The sequence below is a fragment of the Charadrius vociferus genome, unplaced genomic scaffold (assembly GCF_000708025.1).
Source record: "Charadrius vociferus isolate BGI_N301 unplaced genomic scaffold, ASM70802v2 scaffold738, whole genome shotgun sequence".
NCBI lineage: Eukaryota > Metazoa > Chordata > Aves > Charadriiformes > Charadriidae > Charadrius > Charadrius vociferus.
This window is the reverse complement of record NW_009649467.1, coordinates 1840350-1859950: the sequence shown is the minus strand read 5'-3', so window position 1 is coordinate 1859950 and position 19601 is coordinate 1840350. Positions and strand designations below refer to the sequence as shown.

General features: G+C 38.7%; 1 protein-coding gene across 1 annotated transcript in view; it reads left to right on the top strand.

Annotated features, from left to right (window-relative positions):
• The window catches only part of PHYHIPL (phytanoyl-CoA 2-hydroxylase interacting protein-like), a 36412-nt gene that overhangs the window by 16233 nt on the left and 578 nt on the right, over positions 1-19601 (top strand). The window contains exons 2-5 of the mRNA XM_009889816.1: positions 9322-9518; positions 14097-14271; positions 15282-15399; positions 18908-19601. The exon at positions 18908-19601 is cut by the window's right edge and continues 578 nt beyond it. Coding sequence (XP_009888118.1) covers positions 9322-9518; positions 14097-14271; positions 15282-15399; positions 18908-19442 — 1025 coding nt within the window. The 3' untranslated portion in view covers positions 19443-19601. The remainder of the gene's footprint in view (positions 1-9321; positions 9519-14096; positions 14272-15281; positions 15400-18907) is intronic.

Here is a 19601-nt window from a genome sequence, read left to right as displayed (position 1 = left end):
TGTTACTTATGTGGTTATGGATAGCAAGTTGAACTTTGAAATAGAATAGCCATCCTGGAGAAGTGCCACTTACATGGCCTAACAAATAACAGCCTTGGTTTGATATTTGTATAAATGTTGTTGTATTTGTATTTCCTTTGTGTGATTTCATTGTCTCTCTTGAACAAGGTGTTGCAGTGAACATTGAAATTCTTGATATTCAGTTTAATTATTTGCATGGTAAGGACGGGTTTTCCTGGTCCTGTAAAACAATTTTATATAGCTAGCAGTTGGACAGGGAACCATTAATTCCAGAGCTCAGAAGAAAAACACGATGTTATATTTTTGCTTCGTTAAATTTAAAGTATCCAGCTAATATATAATTTCCTGGCACTTTCCTGTCATATTTGATGGTTATAGAGAAAGAGTAATTCTCCCTCCTATTGAATTTTTTGAATGAATAAAATACCTCCACAGTAACTTCTAGAATTCAGTCAGAATTATAGCACTCGAATATTGTCAGTCTATATCATTTTTTTAGAATTACAATCTTAATATTTTACCTTTATAGAGCTGATACATAAACAGCTGAATCATCAAGACAAGGAAAGTTAGAAATATTTCTGTTTCAGAAGGTGTAAATATGTGTCTCCTAATTTTATGGGAGTTACTGTTTCTAAATGAGTTGCTTTCAGTTGTTAGTATCAGTATCTAGTAAGAGGATTTCTTATGTCATGGTACCTAGGTGGTCTTTATGAAGTTGATCCCCTCTCATCAAACATTTCTACTTCAAAAGGTCATAGCTAAGTCCTCTCATTGTATTGAAAATGTTAACTTGAGAAAAACACTTTCTGTTTTCCCCAATGGATGTATTTTAAGATCTGAAAATGTTAACTTGAGAAAAACACTTTCAGTTTTCCCCAATGGATGTATTTTAAGATCTGAAAAAGGTGACATTTAAAAAAAATGTGATTTGTATAAGATTTTATTTGGCTTTTGGTGTGTTTATTACATGTGCTATTGGTATATGTATAATGTCAGCCTGATATTTTGGAGTCTCCAAAGTTGTTTTAACTTACATTTTTTTCCTCTATGCCTCTCATCCTCATCTACATATCTTTTGATTTTCAGTTATCTTCCCAGAATGTATTAATCATTAGCTTTTAATTTGGTGCTATGTAGATAAAGTCTCACTTTGCTTATTTTCTGGCTCACAAACCTTTGTCACATTTCCCTTATTGAATTCCTAAGTTTTCATGGAGCTGACACTTCACAGAAGTAACTGCAGGTGTTAATATCTTGTGTGTCTTTCTAAAGGTAGTGCACCAAGTGCTGCACTGTACTATCTTCTGCGTGAGAGCACCCCAGATAACCCCCAAACTACGTGAACCAGATAAATGAAATTACATCAGTGTAGGAGAATATTGTGGTGAGGCAGAAGTGGCATGATGATTGTTCCACTGGCTTTCCTCCCACTTGCTGGTTGGGGGGTATCACCAGGGCTTCCTTGCGCTTTTGGTGTTCCTAGTCCAGTTCAGTAGCTTCCAGGTGTCTTGCCTGCCATGAAAAATTGCAGCAACCTGGAGGATGTTTTGAGTTGCATTAGCACAGACAACCACAGTTTGTGTGAGTGGAACAATTACCACTGAATCTAGGCTTTCTTTTTGTAGCAAACTTTCAATCCTGGGCCACAGGTCAGTGTTAAAGGTAGAGGTTCTTCAGTGGCTTGGCATGTTACATGGGCTTAGTTTTCTTTATTGTCTGTATAGTCCCCCTAAAATATGTGGTTTGTGTCACCTAGTTTTCCATCAGCCCCCCCATCAGAAAGCCATTTTTCATCATATAAATGTCAAAAGATCTCGTTTTTGGAAAGTGTCTTGAACTGTTTTCTTCTTTGTTGCTGCTAGAGGTAAATTCAGAGGACAGCCAGTTATTTACTTTCCTGTTCCTCTACCAAGTTTTAATTGCGCCTTAAATGAGTGCCTTGACTGTAAGAAGTAGTGGCATTTCTGTATTTTCAATTAAATTCTTTGGAAATTATTAGATTCCCTGACTTTTAACACTGTGTTTATTTGAAATCTCTAAATATGTGCATGTCTTCTGGAAAATTAAGCTGAGGGTTTAGACAGCTGTTTTTTGCAAGTCACTGTGAAATCAAAGTTTAAGAAACTGCTGTTCCTAAGTCAGTTGAGAATGTGGTAGCTAGACTAGTGAGCTCTTAGGATGTTTCAGTGTAACTTACAGCTGGAAAATACAGTATTGTAACTGGAAATAGCCATCACTAACAAGGATTCCGCTGTTCATGTTGTGTTTTGTTTTAAATCTAGACCATATTAAATGCAAAGAGTTTCATCCTCCGGTAAAGAAACTTGTTAATAACAATGACTTCAGATGCAAGGACAAGCGTGAGATTTACAAAGTACAAATTGGCAGCCCCAAAATGCCTTAATGTTTTTTTATGAATCCTTTGGGAACATGTTTTCAAAGATCTGTGGCAATGGTGGTGGCAGCATAGGAGAGGCATAATAGTGATTTTTTTTTGAATGTCTGCTCCAAAAGCATCAGAAGTCCATGTTTCCCACAGCGTGGCTCTAAAGACACTGAAGGTTTATCCCTGGGTACAAAGAAACTTAGAACCAGATGATTTGTCTTTGTCTGTACAATTGGAGATTTTCCAGTGTGATGCCAGAAGAGGCAATCTATTTATACATGTTAAAGGGGGTTCATAATGGGTTTAAATGAAAATGTAAGTTACACTTCATTAAGCTGATGTAATTTGCATCTTGAGGGACAGAAGGACAAAGCCTTAGCAGGAAACACAGTTGACAAGAGATTTTAAAGTAAGGCAAGGAAAAGCTCTTTTATCACTTTCTTCTCTTTTCTGTTGCTTGTTCTCCTGGTATGTTTGGGCTCTGTGATATAAAGCTCATTTACATCACTTCAGTGATGTGTAACTTTCCGCCACTACTTAGGACAGCTCTAAATTTGGTTGAATGATGCTTCAAACAGACCCCCTTTTATTCCAAATTCTATTTAGATACTTGCATTTTTTCCACATTTAAAATAGATATGTAATTTTTGTCCAGGTATCGGACAAATATCTGAATCAGTTGAATCTAAACCCCATGAAGGGTAAATAGCAATCTAAAAAGTGTTCTTATATTACTTTGATGGTCATTCCCCCTAGAATCCAAGTCTAAATTGCAGAGAAATAGTAATATTTTACAGCTGTATTTTGTCATCTATGATTATGGAAGGGATACTTTCACAGCTCCAGCAGAGAAAAGGATTTCACCTGGCCCTGCCTCCTTTTAATTTCTCCAGATTTAATGGACATCATTGCAGTGGAATGAATATTTCACGGAGTTTACTTCACACTGAGTACAAGGAATCACACTCATTATGGCTGTAATATCTGTAGTTTTTTTCCCTGTTGATGGATGGTTGTTATGTCATTGTATTCAGTCATTTGCAGGTTCTGTTTTCAGTGAATTTGTTTCTTGACTGCTGGATAATTCTTCATGGTTGCATAGTGCAGGAAGCTACATAGTTAATGCTGTGAAAGGTGGCATATTAGTGTTATGGATGTAGTTATGGGAAAGAGGGTGTGATTTGATTGCTGAATACAAATTGCATGAGTTCTGAATACCTAGGAATTCTACTGCAGCATGTCTGGTATATAACCTTTGAGCACAAACCCATTTCTTTAATGTTTCCAAATGATGAATTACATTCAAACTATGGCAAATACAGATGTATGTGTAGGGATTCTATATATTCATTAAATGTGTATCATACTGCTTCAGTTAATTTTTTCCATTGTTAATGCTTAATAGCAGAAATGTATTTCCCAAGATAATATCTGAGTCTCAAAACATCTATCAGCAAGGTCATAGGAACCCAGAAATGTATTATTTTGCTGGTCTCGTTTCATAAAACTCACTTCTGTGAGCTGTAAGTATGCTTAGAGAGTGGATTACAAATTAGCCTTTTCAGGATTTCTTTTGTGGATAGCATAAACAGTTTGTCTGTGAAGTGAAAAATCAGTAGGCACATACTCCCTTGCCCTGCTGTGAAGTTCTGCATTTTTAGAACTAAGGAAAAAGAATGATTAAGTATTCTAAAATTATAAAAATTCAGTGATTGTGAATGCTTAGTAGCTACCAATCAGAGAGGTTGTGTTCGGGTTGTTCTCCACCATCCTTTCTCTGCTGCAGATGTAGTGGTTCAGCTTGTTTTGAGTGACGAGGCAAATTAAAAAAAAAAACATCTTTTTCCAGATCTGTTCAGTGTGCGCTTTCAATTTCTAAGTCTTATCATTTGTCTCCAATGGTGGCAGATGAAAGCCATGAATGTTCAATGGGAATTTTCTGCCTTTTTTTTTCCTGTTCAGAGATAATTTATGTAAGTAGAAGATATAATGAGGGTACTAAATTAAGTGTGTCTATGTGTATATAAATAAAATCAGTTTGTTACCCATTTGCCAGCATTTTGGCTCAGCTTCAGCAGTGAGTATCATAACCGCTTTAAAATTGATTAGAAAATTTAACTTGAAATTTAACTCTGGATATGGCAGAGAGAGATAAGCCTGTGAACAGGAGCATAAAGCATTAATCTTGCAGTTCTCCAGCTGATCTCAGTAAAGCTGCCGTGTTATATTTATTGTTTGGCTTTGAAGAAATTTAAAGTCTTATGCTTCCAGCATGGCCTTATGCACACGAGTGGTCTTTGACTTCTTATTATATGGGTCAAGAATCACTGGGGCCTTTTGCTTGTTCTAGAAGTGAACTGTTTTTCTGTTAAAACAGAGGTGTTTCTGCAGCACATAGGGATGACACGCCTAGGTTTTTTTGGCAGGGGAGACCAGGTTTGTTTGACTACTAAATCTTCTGTAAGTTTCTCTGCAAAAGAGACCTGAAAGCAATGTTTCTCTCCAGTTCTGCAGTTGCTTTCTGTGTTGAAGCAACACAAATGTGCAAAATGAAGCAGCCATTTTAATTGGAAGTTGATCTGTTTTAATTTGATTGAAGCTGTTCAGAGTAACATTTCCTATGCTACTTTCTTTTTCAGTTTTTGTCTGTATTGTGATGCTTCATCAAAGAAAGGTCAATTTAGCCTCAATGAAGTGGCAAAGCAACAAAGATGAAAGCAGCCAGTTCTAAGGCCTTCTCCATCTATTTTCATATCCATAACAGTAGTAACTTCCTTTCAGCTGAAGTTTTTGAGTGCTTTAGGGCAACTATATGCTGGTTTTGAGTAAGTTCAGCTGCTATTTCTGCTTTTAGTAGGCATTCTATTTCCTGATATTGATCTACTCTTTAAATTGATCCTGGTATAAAGAAGAAGGGTTTTGAAGTGGACATGCTTTCCAGTATGAAAACCAATTCAAAATATTCACCAAAGCACAAGTGGAAAAAAGGCAAGGTACAAATGCGTTGCCTTCTTAGTCAGTTATATCTGTCAGGTTTTGGTCTCCATGACACCTATATTTTACTTACCACACACGTGAAGTCTGTAGTTTTAACTAGTGGGTGGGCTGCTAAGCAGTCCTTTGTAACAGCCAGCATTTTTAAGTGGTTTGGTTGACAATATTATCAGACCCTAGTTGAACCCCCACTTCAAAAGCAGATAGTAGTATTTTCTGAAACACCTGACTTCCAAGTTTAGTTCAAAGTTACCCTTCTGCTATTGAAAATTCTTCCCATTCTTACTATTTTGTCTTATAACTATATGACTATGTATTATAGTAGTTGTAATGTTTTTATAATATTGGTAAACTCTAATGGATATATTCCATGTTATGTAGCTGTTACAAGTGATCTTAGCATCTAAGTCCTTTGCACCAGTTCCTTAGCTTCTAAGAGAGCAAGAGCACGCTTTTCATTCTCTGTCCTTTTTTCCTTTTTTCCCATTCAATGGTACACTAATGGCTATTCATAAGTTACCATTTACCAATACTCGCAGTTGTTATCCTCCATATTAATACTATCTATCATTATCAGGTTCCTCTTACTGCCTTTCAACTCAATGGATTTTGACATTCAGGACTACACAAATATGTATCAAAATACGAATGTAATATGCATTACAAATATCACAGGTACTTCATATTCTAAATAGAAGGGAAACTGGAGTATTGCTTGCTGGTGATGATTGTGAGGTAATTTACCTTCTTATTTCATATTCTGTTTGTATTTCAAAATCTGTAAAATATTTTTTTTCCACTTTCAAAGAGCTTTAAAGATTTCTGAAAAGTTTTTATTTTGGATTTTGTTCCATCACAAAAAAAAGGATAGCTTAGCACATAGTAATACAAGTGGTTTCTTTTTCTGACATATTAAAAATGTTGCTGTTGTAGTTTGAGAAACCCACAACAATTTATTGTCGTTTAGACAACTATTCTCTCACCTGATGACCCCTCCCTACCTGAGAAGGCGAATTGAAAAAAAAAAACCAAGCAAACACAAGGGTTGAAATATAAACAGATTTAATAGAATAAGACTACATAATTAGCGTTAGTAACACTAAAGAACCAGAACTGATCCCGATACCAATATAAAATATACAAGGATTGTACTCAGCCAATTATACCAGTCGGAAGCTGTGCACTCCCAGCAGTGGACAGCAAATGTTGGACACTACGAGCACTATGGCTTTGGGAGGAAGGGAACGGCTCAGGGGTCCGGCACCGGGGCAAGAAGTTCTCAGGATGGCAGCCATCAAGGGAGAAAGAAACTCTTCAGCAAACTTTCTAATTTATATTGAATGTGACGTTCATGGTGTGAAATAATAGTGTTGAGCAGCTTGGGTCAAGTGCCCGGGTCTCGCTCCTCCTCATCCCTGCACCTGGTGAGCTCAAAAACACTGAAACCTTGAAACCTGCATACCATAGCTGGGTATGAAGTAAATATTTTCACAAATTCAGACACCAGAGTCTTCTAAAAGTGCAGTTTTCCCGAGCATTAGAAGATACTTTACTGAAAAGTAAAATTACTGAAAGAGAAATTAGTCCTGTGTCGCTCAAACCAGGACAGCTGTTAACAATTACCTGGAGATTTTCTGCTAGACATGTCCTTAAACTATTTATTCACTTAAGCAAAGAAAGTGAAAGGATCCAGGAGCACAAACATCTAAAGATGTGTACCAGACATTATTTCCAAGAATTGTACAGAAAACAATACCCATTTACAGAAGCACTTTTGCTTTTTGACTGTCATCGGTGTGGTCCAAAATTTTTTTTTCATCTGTGTAACTTTTTGTCAGTGGTCATTACTGCTTTGCACGTCTCCTGAAGCTTCAACTAGTTTGGCTGTTTGTAACATGTTATGGAGTATAGAGGGTTACTTTTGAAGCACAGAAGTTGCACATTAATATATTGTGGATATAGATGTCTTGGACTTCCTGACTCCATATCCGTTCAGGTCTTTATTCAGTTACTCATTGTGGTGGGATCTAAGCCCGTCCAGCTCTCCAGGAGGTCTGAGAACCTCAGCAGCATCACTCCATCTTTTGCTTAAACACAGAGCCTCGCTCCTGGCAGAGCAATCATATGTAGCCTTTTCAGTGTACCTGGTAGAGCTTTCAGTCATTTTTCAAATACAAAATGCTTACAAAAGAAAGCAATGCCATTTTCTCCCTGCTGGCTTGCTGAAATCTCATGATGGGAAAAGCACTTACCATGTATTTCATATGAGCAGAAAGCTTTCAGTAATGACTGGTATTTCAGAGTCTATTGCAGCCAGTACAGCTGTTGAAAATGTCATTGTGGACGGCACAAACAGGGTAGGATTTTGCGCAAGGCCATGCACCATCTGACTTTGATATTGGTTGAAAAGGAAAAAAAAGAGCAATAGGATGTTTAAAGAATAGACAACCTGTTGGATGTAAATGCATAAAATGGAACAAAAATAGAAAAGTGTTATTATTGGTTCTCGAAGTCATCAGTAAAATTACTTTATTCAGAGCACTAGCTGGAAATCTATGGATTTTGCAGACTCTGTGATTGACTTTCACATATCCATTAAGAGAATTTTGAACAATCATGCCGACCTTAATATTCCTGCATGGAGATGTTCATATAATTCTTTGACAACATATGTTGATAGGTTGAAATGTCCCTAATGTTTTCCAAGTCACATTTTTACTATTATTACAGACTAGACTCACTTTCTGTGTCCAGTTTTGTATCAGTTATGATGGAAGTATATAAATACTATCTTTTTGTATAATTAAGTGCGACTAAAATATTTCTGACAATGTGTTCCCTCACATCTTTCCCATAGGCTTCCAATCTTCCTCATCTGGACAGAATTTAGGAGCTTTCCTCTATTTCTTACGTAGGCATTAGCCTTGTTTTTCTCCATTGCTTCTTTCTGTTTTTACCTATGTTTCATTTCAATTTTATGCCCTGTTTCTTTACTCCATCTCTTACATAATTTTCTCTATTTTTTTCCTTTCCTCTGCTATATTTTCCTTTCTACCCACTAATTTTTCTTGCCTTTTTGCTTATTTTAATTATTTGTTTTGCTTTTGACTTGTCTTATGTAGTGCAAGATCACGTAATGTTTCTGAGTTTTAATGTTCACAGAATGATCTACTACAAGGTTGCCTTGGGAACTAAAGGAAGACCTAATCTTAGAACTTGCGATGTTTTGGGGGGTCAATGGCAATTTGTTCATCTACCATATGCACTTAGAGAAGTTGGGAAAAACTTCCCAAGAAAACTGCAGGATCTCAACACGGCAAATAGAATAGAGAAAATCAGGACCAGAAAATGAAATTGTGTGTATGTCCCTTTTACTGTGGCTCAACAAAATGATCACTGTTAATTTTTGCATTGTGAAGGAGACAGTGTTTTATATATGTGTATACATATGTTTGTGTACATACACCATCTATAAACCTTGAAGAGATTGGTTTTACTTTGTGCTTGAAAAATAGTTTTAGGCTGAATATGAGTTCTGTTTGTATTTATTTCACTGACAGGTATGGATAGGGCCATTATATTAACTGTGGACCTTGCTTGCATCTTAACTAAACGATGTAGCACCAGATACCTTCAGACGTTTCTTATCCTCAAACTACAACTGCACACATTGTGATACTAGCCAGTCTGTGCAGGCTGCTTACGTGTTATCGGGTTTTATCCACATGAGGACTTTTATGCCTTTTCAATATTTCCCATCACTGAAATTGAGATTTACGTAATTGTACCTCATAGTTGCTTCTGAGTACCTATAAGACTTTCTGAAAGGCTGTTCAGAGATGTGATTGTATTGGAGCACAGAAAACAGATATCTAATAGGCCTTTAACTGAATGAATCGTGCTTATTTTTTATGCAGGGAATAAATCACAAGACAGTGGGATTGCAGAGATGGAGGAACTTCCAGTCCCGCACAACATCAAAATAAGTAACATCACATGTGACTCCTTCAAGATTTCTTGGGAGATGGATTCTAAATCCAAGGACCGCATTACTCATTACTTCATTGATCTCAACAAGAAAGAAAACAAGAATTCCAACAAATTTAAACACAAGGTAATTTTCGTTTAACAATCAAGGTGGAAATATTTGATTTTAATGAAGTGAATCTCAGTGTTTTATTAACCTTTCAAAGCTAGACTGTGGGAAACAGGTATTGGACATCCAGCAAAGGTGGGGTTTGATTAATCTAATTGACAACTTTTTTACTCTGAATACCTTCTCCATCTCTAGCCTATGGGCGTGTACACATGAATACATTTGTTTAATAGAGAACTGAACATTACCTTTTCTATTTCATTTGAAACTACAACGGTTTTGGAACCTGTGCAATTTATTGCAAGACAGACATTTTTATTCCTGACTAGTTCTTAATCATTATTTAAACAATTTATGTATTCTGTGCCTGTCCTTGTTCAGTGACAGACTCATGAGAGCAACACATGTCATTTCAACAGAAGAGTCACAAATTCTAATGCCCTTCTAGGAAGGCTTCCAGCAATTTTAGTTTGCAGCATTCAGCACTGTGACCTGAATATTCATCTGGCCTCTTTCCTCAAGCCACTGATGCAAGGACATACTGTGAATGTATTGCAGAATCTGTAGTTATCAAATCCAGCAAAATTTGCTTTGACCTCAGAATAGTTGAAATACTGAGATGTCTAGAGAAACATGGAATGAGATAGAAGATAAAACAACACAATCATCTGCAAATTTAAAAACAATGTTGGCAATATGTCTAAAAGATAAGGTTTGCCAAGGCATAAATGACCATCCAGGCATATATGAGAGCTCTAATTCTACCAACACCTAAATTACTATTGGCTTATAAACCATTGGGATAATCAGGAAATATTTCCACCAATTTCTCTGAGGCTTTTTATTGTGGGAGTAATTTTTCTGTGACTGCTGTTAATAGCATGTGTATAATTTTCACATTTTCTTATTTGACTTTTTTTTCTTCTTAATGTGGTTGGAAGTAACATATTCATTGAGCGTAATGAAAAATCACTTACTACTGCTTGAAATCAAGAATTTTACATGTTTGGCCAAGATGTTGCTGTTGCTAGGAACCAGCGTGAAAAGCACTACCAAATTTAATGTTGTAATAGCCATTTATTATGACCTATTTTTAATTGTGGTAGCAAATGAAATAGGGTATGTTTGCTTTTTTCTTACTGTTATTAATGTTGTACTGGCAGCCTTTGGATTTGAATTGCCATTTTATATTGCAGTAATAAATAAACTTTCTAGTATAAATATGCTTACTTGGAGGGATTCTTTTTAATTTCTTTTAACCTGCATGTTTTTTTCATTCATGTGCAAACTGGTGTAAAGTTGTAAAATTTGTTTTTGTAAAAGGTAGAGCCACCCTACCAGATCAAACACAATATTCACTTCAAAATCTGTATCACAGTGATGAGACTAGTGTTAAAATGGAGACCAAGAAAAAGGATATTGATAGTGTAATAAAGATAAGCCATTAGATTTATTTCATCTTTCTCAGCAATTCCATAGCTTTTTGCTGTGATTAAGTGTTTAGTCAAAGGAGAGAGGTAATTGGTTTTGTAAGAACAGGAGGCTAAAGTCTATCAATTGAAATGATTAGTAAGTTGGATGTCTTGTCAGAATTAACTTAAAAGTTCTTGGTGCTAATTGTGTTAGTGACTTTGGGAAAGTTTTTGGGGGCTTTTGTTTGTTTGTGTGTTTGTTTTCCCCCCAGCCAGAATGCTGGAAATGCAGACAGCAGACAGGGTGAGTGAGAGAACTGCACAGATTTTCAATACTCTAACAACTATCTGTGCCAGAGCACATATGTGTTTGCTTTCATGCAGCTTTATTACTAGCAGAGCTTTTTAGAAAGAAAAGAGTGAGCCCTACCACTTAGTTATAAAAAAGAGCCTTGGGACTTGCTCTCAGGAGGCATCCAGCAGTCAGGCTGTGGAAGGAGACAGGCATCTTTAGGAGAAAAAAAATCATCCTTGCTTAGCTTACAGGTAGGGTAAATCACTGTCTGTCTCTCTCAGAGGTGATAAGCCCAGATGACCAGGTTAAACTGTTTTCTGACTTGTAGAGAGTTAGTGTTAAGTCTCAGATTTCGCACATGGCTGTGAGCAAGTGACTTGGGATATAGACAACCTGATACACAGATGCTGCACTTCAGGAAATGGGGCTGTTTCTTTCCTTCTGTACCCAGGAGAGCATACATGAATGATTCATCCTTTTGATACTTCTTCTGTTGGCAAAGATATAAGATATATTCAGCATATTCAGCGTGCATATAGTTTAATTATTTACGACTATTGTATCTGTGAAGGAGGAGATTTGTATTGTTATTAGTGTGTAAAGACTAGAATTCTAGTAAGACACTTTTTTTTTTCAGTGCAATTTGTGTATCTCCCCTCTTTTTTAAGATACCATGTAACAGGAAATGAGGCTCAGATATTTAGCAAAACTAGGACTAGAACCTGGGTGTGCTGAGTTCCCACAGTGCGTCTTATCAGCAGACCCAGTGAACGGAAGATGAAATGGCAAAAAGCTGAAAATTGAAAGCTGTTGCTTTGGCAATGAAAAGGGATTGCAGAGCAGGCAGCTCCTCCCAAAAAGGAGATGAGGTAGTGTGATTGGTATACCTTCCTGCTTAGTTATTCAGCGCTTCCAGGTTGTTCTTGGAAATTATTGCTGTCTAGGTGCCTTTAGAGTTGTCTGATGGGTGCTGGTGGCGGAGCAGCCATCTGCCACTCCAGAATTCCGGCTGGCATATAACCTCCTTTGCACTTCTTTGGGGGCTTAGCCAGGAATGGGAGCTGAGCAGAAAAGAGGTGAATGGAAGAAATGGAGAAACCCCAGAGAAATTTCAACGTGAACATTTGAACATTTTTCCTGAGCTCAGTTATAGCAACCTTAAAAAAGAACAACAGATTAGAGTTATGAAAAGTATCATGTCTGCCCCTCCTCCCCAGCTGTGCAATAGATAAAACCCTCTATTTAATGTGGTTTTAGGTAGTCTGCCCTTTTTTGGTACAGTTAGAAGAGTTTCCTGATACATAGCTGTAAGGTAAGGCTTTGATGCATGGGAGCAATTAGACTTTTAATGTTACATGGAAACTGACAAAATTAATGGGGGCAAAACCCTCCACCGGGTTGTGGGCACAGAGACCTGACCCAGGTGGAGGCAGTTTTTACCCATAGACAAAGGGAAGATGACAGGAAGACTAATGATTGTGACTGCAGCAGCTGCTGGCTGCTTTAGCATTAGCCGATACAGTCCAGCGGGATGCCTTTGTGATATAGTTCCAGGGTGGCAGCTTTAAATGTCATTTGAGGTTTCTTTTCTTTTTCCTTGTAATTTTTCTCTATCTTTTATATATTATTTATTTCAGAGTGCACAACTGAGTCCTTTACAGATAAAGTTTTCTCCCAGCTGTTATTTGATTTGAATGAGAATTAGCAAAAAAGAAATCATGACAAAATCTTACCCTTGATTATCATTCAATCACATTTCAGTTCCCGTAATATCGCAACCTTCTAATTTTACAGTTTCTTAATACAGAAACTGAATAATATTTTTTGCCTACAGAAAAACAATAAAAGATATTTTTCCACAATAGAAGACAAGCAAAAAAAAATCTTTTGGGTCTTGCTTACAGATCATGAACAGAAAATGTCTCTATATATTTCTTTTTTCCTTAAGGAACTACTGTGCTAGTATTTGTAGGTAGATGACTATGGACTAGTATTTATATGTGGACAGCCATGGATGTTATCTAAAATGCCCACTTTTCAAATGACAGCCATCTTCCTATTCTATGATTACTGATAAATATTGAAGAGTAAATACCTGTCTACCGCAGCTTCTCGGGTACACCAAGCAGAGAAGCATTCAACTCCACCGGGAGTCCTTTCACCTACAATTCTAACACAAACTGTCCAGTTCTCCATTTTTTTTTCTTCCCCTTGGTGGTCTGTGCTACTGTCTTTGGTGCTGTAGAAATTATGTATTTCAACAATAACAAGCAGCTATTCTTTGTCTCACTGTAGTGCAATACACAGGAAGAGCAAAACAGGGTATTGGAAATGGTGGTGGGGTGGGAAGCAAGAGGTGCAATGACAGGCACAAACCATATAGCTGTGTACGTTTGGCTTGTTCTGGCTCTTACCGTACATACAGGTATTTTGATACATGTAAAACACACAAAGTTAATCTGCAAAATTTCTCTGTTGAAGTCTGGTTTGGAAGATATGATTGACAGCAGGAGGAATTTGGGGTTTTTTTGTTACACTGGCTGAAAGAAAACAATGGTAATGAGAGCTGAAGAAGCTCTTAAATTAAGATGTCCTTATACTCAGTAGCATGTCTTTCTCTGTTTGCGTACTTACGCACAAATGGCCCTAGTCTGAATTATTTATTTGGGCTATATGTAATAGTATCAGTTTGCATCCATGCACGTTATCGCTGTAGCTCTTAGAGCAGACCTTAGATCGTTGTCGTCAGCCCCTCTGGTAACTTTGCTGCACTGGTGGACTGTGAGAAGTAACTGAAGTTTAAGCAGAAGAGCAACGCAGGAAGAGGTGGTGGGATGGTTTGGTTGCACTGCTGACTTGTGTGTTGTTTTGTCTTTTTGTTTTCATCAGGATGTTCCCACTAAATTGGTGGCCAAAGCTGTTCCTTTGCCTATGACAGTCCGCGGGCACTGGTTCCTGAGCCCAAGAACAGAATACACAGTAGCAGTGCAGACGGCATCAAAGCAAGTTGATGGCGATTATGTTGTTTCTGAGTGGAGTGAAATCATCGAGTTTTGCACAGCAGGTAATATTGCTGAGGAAACATGCACCATAGGATGTATGCAATTAACGCTAGCTTTGCTGCATGAGTGGGTTAGCCATCTACCAGCGTCAGCTAGGCTGGGAGAGTTATAGTAGTCACACCTGGAAACTGGAATTCTAACTTTAGGCTTTGTATGTGCTCAGGTTTGGTGTGTTAATGAGAGGTGGGAGGCAGCTGGCATGTCCCTTTGTCCCCCAATAGCTTAGCTGCCCCAAAGCGCTGTGCCTAGCACCATTGCTTGTCCCAGGCTAGGAAAGGAGACTGGTGAACCAAAGTGGAGCAGGGCTACTTGTGTGCCTGTTGATGGCTACTAGCACCTGTGGAGAGAAGCTGGAGTGGCCACTCCCTGACAGACAGCTTGCTTAAGACATTCTGCTGCTCTCCCTTCTCTGCATGCTGCAAAGCCTGAGCACCACCAACACCCTGTCCCGAGGATCACTTTAGCCTGTCATTGATTTTTAAGTCTTTTCCTCTAGATGTTCATCACCTAGTGCCAATGTGCTTGCTGGTGTGAAAGCTGAGTGCTGAAGCGAGCTCTCTGTGGAGCCCATGTTAATTGAGATGCTGTTTAGGCTGGGTCCTGAGCAAGCTTTTGTAGTTATGGCTCACAAATGGGTATGTTTTAGCAAACAGTTTGTCAAGTGACAAAGTCAGAGAGGGCAGTTCTCAGCTCCTCTGCAGTCCCAAATGCAAGGAAGCCAGCTCTAACACAGGGAATCCTCAGCTGAAAGTTGCCGTAGGCTTGCAGAGTATTCACGGGGAAAGGAGTGAGGAGAATCAAACATGTATGCATTGTATGTTCCTGCCATTTGTCTGGTGCCACTGTTGGAAACTGGTACTGGGCTATATAGTTTCTGTATAGCTGCTGCATGATGTGAGTTATGTAACTGAGCATTTGTTCCCAATTTTAAGTCTGCATCTATGTGTAGCTTTTGGAGAGTAGTGTGATTTTTCCTGCCCCCCCATACTAGCAGATTTTCTTTTCTTTCCAGATTATTCAAAAGTTCACCTAACACAGCTATTGGAAAAAGCTGAAGTGATTGCAGGCCGTATGCTTAAACTGTCTGTTTTTTATCGGAATCAGCACAAAGAATACTTTGATTATATGAGGTAAGAAAGTAAGCATATGCAAAATTGTTTGGAAAATTAAGGGAGTAATGAAAATAAGTAAATGTAGGCAGCTGTGCTAAAGCTAAAACAGAAGGTGTGTGTGTTTTATTGCCAGTTTAAAAGAAGGGAAAAAATAAAATGCAACTAATGTCCTTCACCTTGCTTAACTCAGCACTTTCATTAGGCAATAAAAGTCTGTGTTTTGAAGCAGGAACTGGAGTATCCACAGGGTCTCCAGCCTGATTAAAGTGTCTGTTATCATAACAGTGTTTATTAGTCAAATACTTCTATTGTACTAAGAAATTCCAAGTGAGGTGTCTAATAGTAGGAGTGCACAACTGTGTGCATAGGCATTTGCCTGTATATAAGAGTTGTCCTTCAAATATTTGCTCTCCACATACAACCACCCCATTTCTATGCCCAAATGTAGTTAAGTGAGGCTCTGCAACCTGAATGTGAATTTACAGATCGTGTTGGGAGGGAGAGGAGATGATGTTTAGACAATTTTACAACACTGTGCTTCAGTTGGAATGAATAAATGGGATAGCTGGAGGTAGGTTCCTTATTCCTGTTGGAGACCCAGTGTGCCTTTGCACATGCAACCGGAAGCGTTATTACAGTAGAAAAGAAGAATTTTCAATAGAAGGAGTCAAAGCTCATGTACTGACTGAGCAGGAGCAGCCAGCATGCAGCGGTAACCTGCCACTGTTAGAAGAACACAGATGAGAGGTAAGCAGTGCGTCAACATCTGTTCCAGCGCTGTGTCAGAAGAGTAGCAGCACTGACTATGCTGCTTTAATGTGTACTGAGAAGGGGCTGCTGCTGTGCCCCATAATTCCAGTTTTATGTGGGTGTCACACTAGTACCTATCTACAACTAGAAGTTTTTTAAAACTGGTGAAGAAAAAAAAATACTCAAGGGAATCCAACTCCAAAGAGTTTCCACCACCCTTGGAAATGTACCCACTTTGTAGTCATGAGTATCTCCTTGATTCCAGGAGCGTCTTGTATATTCCAGAGCATGGGGTTTGCTCTTTTCCTTCTGTGTTTTGGAAGAATTAATTTATTGTACATAGTGACAAAGCTGCAAAACTCACTGGAGGTAGAGAATGAATAGCAGTTGTTGAGGCTTTTTGAGGATCTTGTAAATCCCTGGGGCCATCCTGGACTAGACACCTCAGAAGGGAATGCCTGTGGTGGTTCCAATTCTCATAAAGCTTTGTTTTCAGCAATGGAATCATAGTGCACCTGTCTTTGCATTCATAGAGCTTCAAAAATTGCGACTGAGGTGCTGTGGTTTTGACCTTGTTCTGCCAAATGTGACTCTAATTGATTGCACTGTATCTTTTCCCCTCCCTCTGCTTATGTGCTTTCTTGGTTCCATACAGAGAGACTAGTTTGTTTTCCCTTCTTAGTGAGTGAAAAAGACAAAAAGCTGTGTTTTACCAGGTCAGTATAAATCTAGAACACCCATAACCGATAGTCACATTTTCTGATCAGAAATGTACTAATATGGCCACAAGGGCTAGTCCTTCCACAATACACCCTTTGGCATGTTATGTAAAAACCCTAACTACATGCTTCCTTTTAGGAAAAATTCCGTGTTTTACCATGCCTGCCAATGGCCTCTGTGGTGCCATAACTAGTGAACAAGCTTGGAAAAGCTTGTAGAGTAGCTCTAGTTGCATTGGCAAACAAGCAGCTGTCACGGTGCTAAAGCAGCAACCCCTAAACGTAGGGTTTGAAGTGTGAGCTTGTGAGTAGTGTTCATGTCACTGCTGCTTACCTCGGCTGGGAGCGCCATAAAGCAGATCAGATCCCCGGCAAGAGTGACCTATAATTAGCCTAATTGGCCACTGGATGTCAGTATCTTGCCACAGAAATGGAACTGCAAGAATCCTGGCTTTTCAGGTTGCGGAGCTGCTGGTTATTCAAGCTGATTTTTTTTTTTTTTTTTTTTCCTCCCTAGTAATTGCTTCAGTCATAAAATTCCAATTGTACCCCCCCACCCCAATCAATGTCTTGTGAAACACGGCTTGAGACAGTAACTGTAGTATTTGAATGGCCCAGGAAGCTTTTGAAATTTAACTTAGAGTCAAATTAAGATATGCTGCTGAGGAGATAAGAAATAATGAACAAATCACAGCCGGAGACATTACTCAGTCGATTAGAACTGTTTTGTATATATACACTGAATTTGTTTGCTTTTACTGCTACCTCCCGCTTTAACCAAGTAAAACCTTTTCCCACACAGCACCATTTTACCAGGAGCTGTTGCAAGTTAAAAGCAGAGAGAGAACACCCTTTTTTGGCTGGTTTCCTCTCGCCTCAAAAAAAATAAAGGAGGGTGTTGAGGGTGGGGGGGAGTAAAAGTAAAATAAGAGGGGAGAGGATGTAAGACTCTCCAGCCCCACAGCCTCATGTGCTTTTAATATGTCAATGTGTATAAAGGCATTTTCTAAGGGTGCCTAGTAAATCTGGTGTTTTGCAGGACTGACTTACAAAAGGGAATGTTTCCTTTTCTGGTATCACATGGTTGCGGGTGCAGACAGGGCCTAAGCTGTCATCGCAGCACTTCTAGAGAGGTGTGGGGCACAAGTTCTGGGGAGCGTCCTGCTATACATGAAATCTCAGGTGCTAAGGGATGATTAGACGGGATGTTTTGGACTGTTCTCTTAAATTTAGCAGGCTAATGCTGCTGAGTGCAATTTGGGAGTTAGGGTTTTAAAAAGTCACTTGTTACATTGAATGTTTCTTTTCACTGGAACCAAACTGAGCTCAGCTTGCAAAAAAGAGTTAGTCTTGTACATTTTTCCCCTTAGGACTAGTGACTGCAGAAGCTGGATACCAACCAAAGTGGAAACTAATCAAATTGCCTAATACTCTGTGCCCAGCTTTGCTCTGATTGAAGTCAGCGGTAGACAAATTAGACCTGAAATTATCATTTTGGGGAAAAAAACCCAATGGTAGATGGTACATTCTTTCCCATAAGCTCTCTGGAAAACATCGTTCAGAAATAACTTTCACTGGCAGTTTTCTACATGAAATATATACTGCCTATTCTAAAAAGCTGCATTAACAAACAGTATATTCTGCATATTGAGACTGACTTGCAATTTCCAACACGTGCTAAAACTAAAATGTGTTTATTGTTAGAATTGTAGTGGAAAGCTGAACAAATCAGCTAATTAAAGGTATTGGCAGTTTGGGGGCTTTTTATTTTGTGCTATTCTTTGCCTGTATATAAGACCCACACAGCTCACAGCCGACAGAGAAGCCAGACTGGAAAAGCAGATTTTTCCCTTGAGCAGGAGTTATTCTAGCTCTTTCTGCGTCTGGTGTCACTAGATTTTCTTGGTCCTAAGATGATGACACTAACCACAGTTTTCAGGTTAATGGTTTTCCTTTGTGTCCCTTCAGTACTGTCACCAAACAGCATGACGTCCTAACTTTCCACTTTTTCTTTAACGTGTGTTACAAAATAAACAATACCAGTCATTCATTTGTAGAGAGCACCATGGGAATGCTATGCAGCCCTCTGTTAAGGATAACAGTGGCAGCCACGGCTCTCCAATCAGCGGGAAGCTGGAAGGCATCTTCTTTAGCTGCAACACTGAGTTTAACACTGGGAAGCCACCACAAGATTCACCTTATGGAAGATACAGGTTTGAGATTGCAGCGGAAAAACTCTTCAACCCAAACACTAACTTGTACTTTGGAGACTTCTACTGCATGTACACAGCTTACCACTATGTCATTCTCGTCATCGCCCCTGTTGGATCACCAGGAGACGAATTCTGTAAGCAGCGCCTTCCTCAACTAAATATAAAAGATAATAAATTTCTGACCTGCGATGAAGAAGACGGTGTCATGGTTTACCATCATGCCCAGGATGTTATTTTGGAAGTAATTTACACTGATCCTGTGGATCTCTCCCTCGGCACAGTTGCGGAAATTACTGGTCACCAACTAATGAGCTTGTCTACTGCAAATGCAAAGAAAGATCCCAGCTGCAAGACCTGCAATATCAGTGTTGGACGTTAAAACTTCCCTCATTACTTAGGAGCCTTCAAACCTCTGTTGCCCATTTCCATAGTCAGACATTTTTGTCAGAAGCATGCACATGCCGCTGTCACCAAAAGCAAACATGAGTCTTCAAAATCTCCAATAGCGTTTTTAGTATTTCTTCTCTCCCTCTTTCCC